The following is a 12666-nucleotide window of genomic DNA, read 5'->3' on the forward strand; positions in this document are numbered from 1 at the left end:
TTCCCTGTGTAACAGGGACAGCAATGCAGAGCTGTGACAAGTTAACAAGTATTTATAAAACTTTGAATTCCAGCATATATGATGAAACTTTTGAATTTCAACGTATCTTGTCTGTATGTATATATTTGTCATGAATCCATTTGTAATAAAGCTTGATGAATTCCTGTTCTGTTCTTTGACTATATAGAAGTGTCTATTTGTACGTTTCTAAATGTTTTGATGAATTGAACATGGTGGACCCTCTTGTAAACAAGTGTAATGCTTAATTGGGTCGTCCACTCACAGTTAACAGTCTTTGTATTGAGTTTGTGCTTGAAATGTACTGTAATTCTGCAAACTGTTAATAAATATTTCAATCAATCAATGTATGAAGATCCCTGAATGGTTGCTGGCCTGTTAACTGAGGATTTCCATTCTCTGGTTCCCGTTTGCATACCATGGTCAAATGAACACAAGATGTAGATTGAAGTCCCAGAGATAAATAAATTAATACAATTCTGTATCAAATTGGGGGGGGGGGGGGGGTCCCTGGCCCACTCTAATGCATATCGAACTGGGGTGGGGCCGTCGGGCTCGGGGGAGTCGAACCCGCGGCACGCCGTCCGGCTGGCTTGGCAGCCTAGGTGCTCAGACGGTTGAGCTAACCGTCCGGGCCGGGGCCTTGAAATTTAAAAGGTTGAGAATCACACAGGATGTAAGGCAAAGTGTCCCATCTGGTGGCCAACAGTGGTACTATGATATTTTGCTAAAAGCATAACTCATTCGCCATTGTGGTCCTTTTCAATTCATCATACCTACAACTAAGCAATCATCGCTTATGATGTAGGCCTACAGAAAAGAATGGGTCGCCTAGCAGAGGATGGTTTCGATCCATCGACCTCTGGGTTATGGGCCCAGCACGCTTCCGCTGCGCCACTCTGCTGTATAGTACGCCATGATGAAAGCTGTTCTCAATTCTCATCTTCGTCAATACTTCTCCCGACTACATTTTTCTTACTTCATGAGGTTGCTGTCCCTCGTGTTATTACTAGGACGTGGGTGGGATATGTATTCAATCAGGCACCGTCACTGTAATATTTCAGAGCACCACCGAATGTGACCTAGGTTTATATACGTGTATTTCGTGGTTCAGATCCCGGACAGCAGAGTGGCGCAGCGGAAGCGTGCTGGGCCCATAACCCAGAGGTCGATGGATCGAAACCATCCTCTGCTATGTGTTTTGTAAATTATGGCACAGAGTCACAAAACTGGACATGACTATGCATTTAATACATTTACACGGGTTCAGCACTACATACAAGAAATAAAGAAGATGAAATATAGAGGATAATGTTTCACCCCGGCATTTGAATTTTGGATAGTTTCCACCTCACGTGGAAAATGACTAGCTTTAGTCAACAGGAGTCGCTGTTGACCAGCTGTCATTCTGTCAAATAAAAGTCTACATTATGACCACCATACATGTTTCACGTGTTTACCTAATCATAGATTGTCGATTAACAAATCAAATCAAAACATGCTATATTTGGATAATGTATATTTGTCCAAATATTTTCTATATTTTTGAATAGCCAACTCATTCAAACAATGCATGCAGAGATTTGATGTACATATCCCAGTTGAAGTGGTTACAATGAAGGGATGAATGATGAAGGGACAGGCTATTTAGACTAGGCTTGATTTCAGAAAATGTGCTTATTTAAAGTGCTGAAGGCAAATCGTGTTAATTTATTACATACATGTTTTCTAGGGGTATTAAGGGCTGCTGAATCCAAATCTGCTGTATATGTATAACTCAAAAATGGATGCTAAGCCCTCAAAATTGACCATTTAAAGATGGCGGCCACCACTATACTGAAATATATTACATTGCATCTTTTTGACCAAAAAAGGTATATAGAAACCTTTTTATTATTTTTTTATTTTAGGTTTTCATATATGGGGAATCCAATTAAATATTCAGATTTCAAATAAATTATGAGTAAATTGCGTAAAACTCATATATGTTGTCGCATAACGTTGACCTCTGTACTTTCACAATTACATCTGATAATCTGATATCATCATGTTGTGTGACTGAGTGGCATAATTTACTCCCCTGTTTTATTACTGTTAGTTGTGTAAAGAGATAAGAAATGTGGGTGGATGATTTCCATGAAACCATGTGGTTTCAAGAAAATACACAGCTCAGCATATTTCCTGTCAGTAGGCTGGGGTGCAAAACCCAAACTCAACTGTACTACACCATGCCATACATATTAGGGATATTAGTGATACCAGTGGTCCTTGAGGGGGTTCCAGGTGGTCCCCAGCTAAATGATAGAGAGTAACCAAATGGACCCTTAGATCTTTAACTCTTGAGAGCAAAAAATGAAAAAAAAGCATAAACAACAAAAGAAAGAACAGGGCATGATTTAAAATCAATGAGTTACACTGCTAGAGACTAGAATATATCATATGGAAAGTGGAGGACACACAGATGCTGCATGCAGACTAAATGCTAAGTGGGATCAGTGAGACATTTGAGCAATGTGTTCTAAGAATTGCTGCCAAATCGCATGGAACTTGCTTGAATTATCCATCATAACATAACACATTTTCTCCATGTGTAATATACAAGTCAGTTCAGATAACCAAGAGTGAGGTCTGTTATTTCTGAAATACTAGGACTGGATGTGAGGTCTGTTATTTCTGAAATACTAGGACTGGATGCAGTGGCGTGCACAGACATTCTGAGGGGCAGGTGCTCAAGTGAAAAAAGGGCACCTTGTGCAGCGCGTGGAACTGGCCGGTTGCCTTAATAGTGTGACTGAGATGTATAGATTTTGGGGCCTGATCAATGTCACCATGGTCCACATACTGTAGTCAGTACTGTACAAAAAAAAGCTTTTTATGCTTGTCCTCCAACAGCATATTGTTAGGCTCATTAAAGGTGTAATTCACTGTCATGCACTTTAATGTCTAGACTTTGAGCTTCCTCCTTTTTGGCTGTTAGGTGACACACACACACACACACACACACACACACACACACACACACACACACACACACACACACACACACACACACACACACACACACACACACACACACACACACACACACACACAAACAACTGTTACAACTGTTACAAGCTGTTTGTTTAGAAGTAAAAAAGAGTCAAATAAACAACTCGTATTGTAACATTACTCGACCAGTAGAGTCATCAGTGCTTTACCAAGCTGGTGAAAAAAGCTTCTACAAAAGACTGTGTGGAACAGAAGTCTCCATCTTATCGAACTCAGCCTGAGTTTCTGCAGGTGTTAGCTTAGCTAATTACTATAGCTGATGTAATTCATTTCATCATTCATTTCACTTGATGTTCCCTGGTAAAGCAGCAATTAGTCAGGGTGAGTCAGCATTGTTGTTTTGTGTCAGCAGTTTTTATTTATGTGATGTGATATGAAGTTACGCGTACTCAAGTACTTATAGGTTCGTGGCAGCGGTGGCCAAACGGATTGCGGAGTGGTCTTGATACCGGAAGGTCGCCAGTTCGAATCAGTGGTCCGACACGTTAAAATTACCACCGCTGAAGTGCCCTTGAGCAAGGCATTGAACCACTACCATGAAATGTTCTATGAGCAGGGCCTTGCTGGAAACAAGTTATTGAGCTTAGCCCAAATACCCTGGGTAAATATAGTAACTTTGCTTTGCTTTGCTTTACACTTATGAGAAGCTTGTACTTTATTGGAGTATTTAGCTGCAATCTTCAATACATCTCAGATCTTACTACAATTATTTGAAAACTGTGTGTGTGTGTGTGTGTGTGTGTGTGTGTGTGTGTGTGTGTGTGTGTGTGTGTGTGTGCGTGCGTGCGTGCATGCGTGTGTGCGCAGAGAGAGACAGATTTCTGTCTGTCTGTGTCCCTTTTATGCCCATATATGGAGATTTCTGGATTTGTCTCTCTGTGTCCCTTTATTCCTACGTATATGGAGTTATGTGTCAGGCATGCTCAAATATGGAGTGTTGTGATGTCGGAACAGACCAGCTCCATATATGGACCCTGGGCACAGTGGGCAGGGGCCCTGTCCAGAGCCCAGGCAGAGGCCTTTTGTGGCGGTTCTGGACAACCGTGGGTCCGACTGACTCGACACCGGGCACCTGTGGGCAACCCTGTGTGGAACGCGTTTGTCGAATTTGAAGTCGGTGGGGTAAACGAGTTAGATGGATTACAGCCATACACACATACGTATACAGACAGACGTACAGAAACACGGTGCATTAGATTTGTATACATTTTATACAAATCTTCCCCCTGGGTCCCCATTACAAACGAACAAAAAATGTTAAAATTACATAGATATTTCTCTTTCTACTAAATACTCAAAGTGAATTATATTAATTATTACGTTTTTTTAGGACCCTAATGGTGTCTAGTTAAGATTTCTTCTTGTTAGCCCAGGTCAACTAATGTCCCATGGTGTTCAAAATAACACAACAACATACAGGGACAAATTAACACGTTTTTATATAGTTTTGGCCCAAGGAATTATTCAGATTCAAGCACGTCTTGACTCTTAACTATTTCAGGGAAACTGGCCTCCAGATCCCTAATGCTGCCCGCCCCTGTGTGTTGCGTGCGTGCGAGAGAGACAACATACCTCTTGAACTTTTGAAAAGTTCCCTTATAAATAAAATGTACTTGCTTTACTTATTTACTAATTTACTTGAACTGACAGGGGCCGCATGTGGCCCCTGGGCCACAGAGAGAGAGAGAGGGGGGGGGGAACCTTGATTATGTCAATTGTTGATTGTGTTATTCCTACTTTGCTGTTGTTTTCCTTCTATCTGTGTGGCACTGATTGAACTTTGCTTAATCCGGGCACATGACCACTTCACAACATTTATAATGAACTCTGACTTCCCCCAGTGAACAAATTACAGACTGAAATCTATATAAGATGACAGGGATGACACCAGAGATGAAACTTCATATCCTGTCTTCATACTTCCTCCATCTCTCCAGACCTACATTAGGATTTCAACATTGAAGCAGGTAAAATAGTGAAACCCATGCCTACAATGCGTGCACACGTACACGCGCACGCACGCACACACACACGCGCACACACACACACGCACACACGCACACACACGCACACACACACACACACACACACACACACACACACACACACGCACACACACAGCAGAAACCTCCGTATTTTAACTTTTTTCGTAAATTAATGTCCTACTCTGTCATTCTATTTTGTCACACAAAAGTAGCAAGATGCTACCTTTTTTGTATTGGAATTTGGAACCCTGAAAAGTTGTATTTTAATAATTAATTGGAAGATGCTATCATGTCTTCAACAACGAAACCAAGGATCCCTCTCAGGTCATTGAGCTGATGGTGAAAATCCAGTCAATGGCGGAAATGAATGGAAGAAGCCACTACACCACTGAGATGTTGCAAGAAGCAGAGGGAGCGATACAGGAAGAGCAAACAAGGATTCAGAACGACATTGAGCAGGAGAGACTCCGAGAGACGTAAAGACTCAAGAGATGAAAAAAGAATGAAGAAAATGTATAGAGGGGCGGCTCTGATATAAACACAGACACGGTTGAAATACAGAACATCAACAACGATCAATAATGCAAGCTAAAATGACTAAATGACTCCTTCCTTTTGAAAGTGATAGGGGCCATAGTTGAAGCTGCACCCAAGCTTAGAGACGCTGCAAAGCGTACAGGCAGTTGTATAGAAAAGCTAGTGAAAGGTTATTGATAAATGCAATATCCAATGAATGACAAAGTGAGATATGTATCCAAGTCAAGAGATCCACATCACAGTTATATAGAGCTCATATTTGACAAATTGCAAGTGCATGAAAAAGAAGATTGTAGTTAAAATAACTTGTGATTTTGGAATAAAATTAACTAAAATGAAAGTGTTTGACGTCTGCAGTTGTACTACAGTTTGTGTCCAAGACAATAACATAAAATGTAAAATAAAATGAATCAATCAAGTAATGTTTAGTGCAGTAGGCTATATATATTTTATCCTTGGAAAATGATTACCGGTACTGTGCGGCACACACTGTACAAACCATGAAATTATAGCTTGCAACTAAATTATTATAATAATTATGTAACTTTATTCACTCTATTTAAACTTTCTTTGTTTACCAACTTTGATTGGTATTAGTTGATGTTGCTATTTGAATCTCTCCTCACTCTCTTCTACAGACCAATACAACTATTTTCATCATAACTTGTGTTTAAGCACATGACCAACAGGATGATAGGATCAGTGGATAGAATATAGTAAGTAGTTTTTGGACAATCGATCCTCTTTAAATCGAAAAAGTGGTAAACGGCACCATTTTTTAAACTCTTCCTGGCTGTGGACATTCAGAGGTAAAATAAACTGGTTCTGCTACCTTGTGTAGACAATCTTTTAAAGCCATAATTGTACCCTTTGGCATTGAAACATTGATTTAGATCCTTTGATAATCTGTGATACAAATTCTCTTTGTCTGCAGTAGCTGGCTGTAGGCCAGGGTAAATCATTCTTTAAACCTGATTTATCACATCTTTATTTCATCATACTAACTATTAAAAGAGAACACTATTGTTGTACGTAATGCAGATGTGGTGCAAAATAGTGGTGCAAAATCATTTACATAAACATTTTCTCAAGAGACACATTCTTTCCTGAAAAGGCTTTTGATAACCAGCTTATATATATATATATTCTAAAAAAAAAATCACACCCGTGTGAACTGAGTGGTGTAAGGTCTTATATAGCCTGTCTGACGTAATGAAATCATGTCTGACGTAATGAAATCACACCCGGGTGAACAGGGTGAACATAGCAACCATGCTCATTTTTTCTGCACAGACTAACAAAGCCAGTTGTAGGAGTGGTTTACACCACTCAATAATGAAATCACACCCGGGTGAACAGGGTGAACATAGCAACCATGCTCATTTTTTTTGCACAGACTAACAAAGCCAGTTGTAGGAGTGGTTTACACCACTCAAAAATGGTTTCATGTATCAGGACCATGTACTTTGCAAGTACACAAAAGTCTAATTGAACCTGTACGCCCCATAGTGAGAAGACCCACCTATGAACCTGTACGCCCCATAGTGAGAAGACCCACCTATGAACCTGTACGCCCCATAGTGAGAAGACCCACCTATGAACCTGTACGCCCCATAGTGAGAAGACCCACCTATGAACCTGTACTCCCCATAGTGAGAAGACCCACCTATGAACCTGTACGCCCCATAGTGAGAAGACCCACCTATGAACCTGTACGCCCCATAGTGAGAAGACCCACCTATGAACCTGTACGCCCCATAGTGAGAAGACCCACCTATGAACCTGTACTCCCCATAGTGAGAAGACCCACCTATGAACCTGTACGCCCCATAGTGAGAAGACCCACCTATGAACCTGTACTCCCCATAGTGAGAAGACCCACCTATGAACCTGTACTCCCCATAGTGAGAAGACCCACCTATGAACCTGTACGCCCCATAGTGAGAAGACCCACCTATGAACCTGTACGCCCCATAGTGAGAAGACCCACCTATGTCTAAAGTCTAATTGAACCTGTACGCCCCATAGTGAGAAGACCCACCTATGCACCCACTGCACACAAAATTACGTGGAAGCTACATTTCACTAACCGCTAACCGCCTGTCAGTGGTGTAAAAAGTACTCAATTGTTTTACTTAAGTAAAAGTACCAATACTGCAATTTAGAACTACTTCGTTACAAGTAAAAGTACGGAATTGAAAATGTACTTGAGTAAAAGTATAAAAGTATCGGCATCAAAATGTACTTAGGTACTAAAAGTAAAAGTACTCATTGTGCAGAATGTGCCATTTCACATGTTCAAAATGTGTACAAAATCTATTGAAAATAGCAGATCTGCATTGTGAGCTTGTAGATCTGCTATTTTCAAATGGCCGAAATGTATATTGTTGAAGTGGTTAATGTATGTTCTCTAATCAAAATTAAAATCTCCAAAGTAACTAGTAACTAAAGTTTTCAAATACTTGTAGTGGAGTAAAAGTAAAAAAATTGGCTCTGAGATGTAGTGGAGTAGAAGTAAAAGTAATGGAAATTGGGAAAACTCAAGTAAAGTACAAATACCTCAAAATTGTACTTAAGTACAGTACTTGAGTAAGAGTACTTAGTTACTTTCCACCACTGCCGCCTGTCCACTGTACCAATACGTCAGAGACACATACTTCCCACAGATTACAATCACCCAAGGAGAGTTTGAAAACAAGACTAATGTCACAAAGCTCTCATACTGTATATACAGTATGGGTACAACAATGTGCAAACACAGCGGCAAGATTTGCGAGCTGCTGTGATAGGAGGATATCAAATGGAACACAACCACCTTAAAGACAGTAATCATTGTGTGTATTTATCTGCACTGAGTGACCTCTGTTCATAGGAATTGATTTATGGATATTCTACTGTCTAGAGTCTAGACTGATGATAGGTTTACCTACTGTATGGTAAATAAAATGGTAAATGGTGCATTTATATAGCTCCTTTTATCCAAGGCGCTTTACAGAGATTGTGCATACAGTCATTCACCCATTCACACACACCGATGCCGGAGGAAACCATGCAAGGCACTAACCTGCACATCGGGAGAAATTAGGGGTTCAGATTCTGGCTCAAGGACACTTCGACACTAACTCTGGAGGAGCCCAGGTTCGAACTGGGAACCAATGTTAACGTATGTTTTCTCGTGCTAATAAAGCCCTTTGACTTGACATTTTGAATTGACTGTGCAGTCTTTAACTAGAAATGCACTCTGTCGAGGTGCCAATTTGCGCCTTGCACACAAGTAGGCCATACATGGCCTACCATGCATACCATACATACATACAGTACAGTACCACAAATACACAGCCAACCACAATACTTGCTCGCTCTGCTTGCGCAAGTTAAGAGAGGTGGTAAAGGTCCCCGCTGTGTACAGAACAATCCTATCGGCGGGGCAGTTTGTTTAATGTTGCGACGCACAATGGCTTAGGGGACAAATCTCCTACAGACCTTTTTCCATGGCAAAGTTCTGTATCTTTGTCACGCATCTGCCTGGGTGACAGCAGACTGCTGTGCGGGTGCTGGCACTTTGGCATGGGGGTCAGATTAACATATGGAAGGAATTCTGTAGTGGCCATATATGGAGCGTGTCTTGAGTGTACAGGGTTTGATGAGGTCAGATCAACATATAGACTGTCAGAACAGGACAGCTCTATATATGGAGATCTAAGTGTGGCAGCGGTGGGCAGTGTCTTGAGTGTTGGCGTACAGGGTTTGATGAGGGCCCAGGTAGGGCCGGGCCTTCATTTTCTGGCTGCCTGGCGTGGCTGCACTAATAACTTTGGGGTGAGCCATCTAGAGTTTGAATGGACAGGTATCAGTCAAAAGGGAGACATCGAAGAGGAAGGATCAACATATGGAACGTCAGAACAGGTCAGCTCCATATGAAGATCTAAGGGTTTGAGGTCAGATGTAGAGTTGCTGGCCGGCTCCATATATGCAGATCTACAGTAGGCAATGATCCAGTCTTCTCCATGTATGGGTATCCAGGGTTTGATGAGGTCTGTGTCGTGATATTCATATATGGAGACGGCCATATATGGAGCGTGTCACAAGGCGTTTCCTACTATTCCTACTTTGCTGTTGTATTCCTTTTCTCTGTGGTGCAGATTGAACTTTGCTTAATCCGGTCACATGATCTCATCACGGTATATTTGAATGAATGAATGGCCTCTCGTTATGTAAACGAGATAGATCTGCTGACTCCCCCCCACCCCACTGAAGTCTGATTGCAGACTGAAATATATAAAATGACAGGGAGACACCAGAGATGTGTCAGTGAGCTGGTCCTTCTTCACACCCTGTCTTTATTCTTCCTCTGTCCAGAGTAGACCTATACATCAGGATTTCAACATTGAAGCAGGTATGATACTGAGAACTCTTGTCTTTTAGTTTTAGTGACATGTACATGGGAAAGTGTGACCTAAACGGTGACACTTCCTATGAAACCCATGTCTATAATGCATAAAATAGTTTAAACAAAAATACATGCTTATAACATTGTATGAGGAGTTGAGGACTCATAAATACTCACAATGCTTCATAGCTATAATTAAAACACATGAAAAATGGCATGTACTGTAGACTTCAAATATCATAATACTTTATAATTAGGCCTAGCCTACTGTCCACTTACAGACTTGTATCTTTTGGCCAGGATAATGGTGTATTATAATTGTTGTTGCTTCATAGAAACTTGAAATAATATTACTGAAAATCTAAATATGATTTGTTGTAGTAAGTTAATCAAGTACTATGTATCCATGCGGACAATGTCAAACTGGGACGACTGCATTACAATTACACTATATTCCATAATGTGTGTACAGCATTGCTTCATTACCACACAAATCATCCCAAATGTTGTACTTTTACTCCACTACATTAATTTGAAAGCTTGAGTTACTAGTTTCTTTGTAGATTTAGATTATTATTACAGAACATACATTAACCACTTCAACCCTACATACATTTCGGCCATTTGAAAATAGCTGATCTACAAGCTCACAATGCATCGCGATGTGATGCATTGTGAGCTTTTAGAGCTGCTATTATCAGAAGATTGTTGAAATGAGACATTCTGCATGTTGGTACTTTACATTTTGATGCCAATACTTTCGTACTTAAGTTACAGTACATATTGGATTCGGGACTTTTACTTGTAACAGAGTATTTCTATATTGCATATTATATTCTATATAGTTATTACTTATTACTTACTTATTACACTTATATCCACTGATACTGTAGGTTCTCGCTGCTGTCAAAACAGCCATAGAACCACCAAAACAATCAGGACGATTGTCTCGTCATCACCTCACCTGAGGTGAGTGATGGAATAGGTCATTATGGCCGTTCATTATTTTTGGTTTGAGATTGTGTTGATTTAAACTTGTTAAAAAGTGCCAATTTTATAGGACAATTCCCCCTCATTTGAATGTGAAAAACTGTTGCTGTAGATTGCATTAACAGTATTCTCTCTCTCTTTCTTACAGAGTAACACTTCAAGACAGACATGATGAGTTCAAAAGGTATGTGCCCCTCTCTCTCACGCACGCACGCGCACACACACACACACACACACACACACCCACACACACACACACACACACACACACACACACACACACACACACACACACACACACACACACACACACACACACACACACACACACACACACACACACACACACAATCTAATATAATAGTATTTAAACAATGTTTTTTGGAAACCTCTGACAATCATCCATAACCGTACCAATTTAATCCACCAGCTCTCATAACAAAGGATGAAGAAGTTCGTATTGTGATGGTTGGAAAGACTGGAGTTGGAAAGAGCGCCACTGGAAACACCATCCTGGGTGTTGACGTCTTTGCATCTAAATTTGCAGCCGTATCTCAGACAGAAAGGTGTCAGAAAGTCAGAGGTGTAGTAGGGCAAGGTAGAAAGGTGTCTGTTGTTGACACTCCTGGAGTGTTTGACACCAACTTTAGTGAAGAACAAATCATTGAAGAGATCCAACAGTGTATTTGTTTTGCTGCTCCTGGTCCCCATGTGTTCCTGCTTGTGATCAGATTGGGAAAATTCACAGAAGAGGAGCAGAAATCTGTGGAAATGATTCAGACGGTATTTGGTGAAATGTCAAACAAATACACCATCATTCTGTTCACTGGTGGTGACCAGCTTAAAGGCGAACCAGTTGAAGACTTTTTGAAAAACAGTCGAAAACTACAAGAACTGATCGGAAATTGTTACGGTCGCTATCATGTCTTCAACAACGACATCAAGGATCGCTCTCAGGTCACCGAGCTGCTGGTGAAAATCGAGTCGATGGCGGAAAGGAACGGAAGAAGCCACTACACCACTGAGCTGTTCCAAGAAGCAGAGGGAGCGATACAGGAAGAGAAGACAAGGATTCTGACCTTCAATAAACCTGAGATACTCATAGCGACGGAAAAGCTGAAGGACCAATTCCCTCCAGGGCCGGTTCTGACACATGCAGAGACACAGCTGAATATAGAGTTTGAGCAAAATGCAAGAAAAGAAGCTGAAAAAAGGAACTCCTTCCTTTCAAAAGCGAAAGTGTCCATAGTGGAAGCTGCACGCAAGCTTCGAAAAGCTTGTGAGAAAGCAGTGGACAGATGCAGTATCCAATGATATCTGACAAAGTCAGATAGGTTATAGGCTATCCAAGTCAAGAGATCCACATCACCGTTATATAGAGCTCATATTTGAAAATTTGCTATTAAGCTATGGCTCATGAAAAAGAGTAGATTGTATTCAATAACTTGTGATTTTGTAATTAAATCAAATACATTTTAAAGTTTGACCTCTGCAGTTGTACTTGGTGTATTGTATTGTAACGCATGGGGTTACGCATGGAGCATGCCAATACAATAAAATAATGTAAAATAAAGTTCATCAATAAATGAGTTTATTTAAAGTACAGTAGGCTATATACAGTAGATTCTATCCCTGGACAATTGTACCATGAAATTATAGCTTGCAACTTAATTATTATAATTATCTAACTTTATT

The 12666-nt window shown here is 40.6% G+C and overlaps 1 protein-coding gene across 1 annotated transcript; it reads left to right on the forward strand.

Moving 5' to 3' along the window:
* Nucleotides 1-11142: 11142 nt before the first annotated feature.
* On the forward strand, nt 11143-12285 carry LOC306922187 (GTPase IMAP family member 7-like; the record flags this gene model as incomplete). The annotated part of the gene is made up of 2 exons (XM_079499583.1): nt 11143-11155; nt 11402-12285. The coding sequence occupies 2 exons, from the start codon at nt 11143-11145 to the stop codon at nt 12283-12285; spliced, it is 897 nt and encodes a 298-aa protein (XP_079355709.1).
* Nucleotides 12286-12666: the final 381 nt, after the last annotated feature.

The sequence above is a fragment of the Electrona antarctica genome (genome assembly GCF_951216825.1).
Source record: "Electrona antarctica genome assembly, chromosome: 4".
NCBI classification, from domain to species: Eukaryota; Metazoa; Chordata; class Actinopteri; order Myctophiformes; family Myctophidae; genus Electrona; species Electrona antarctica.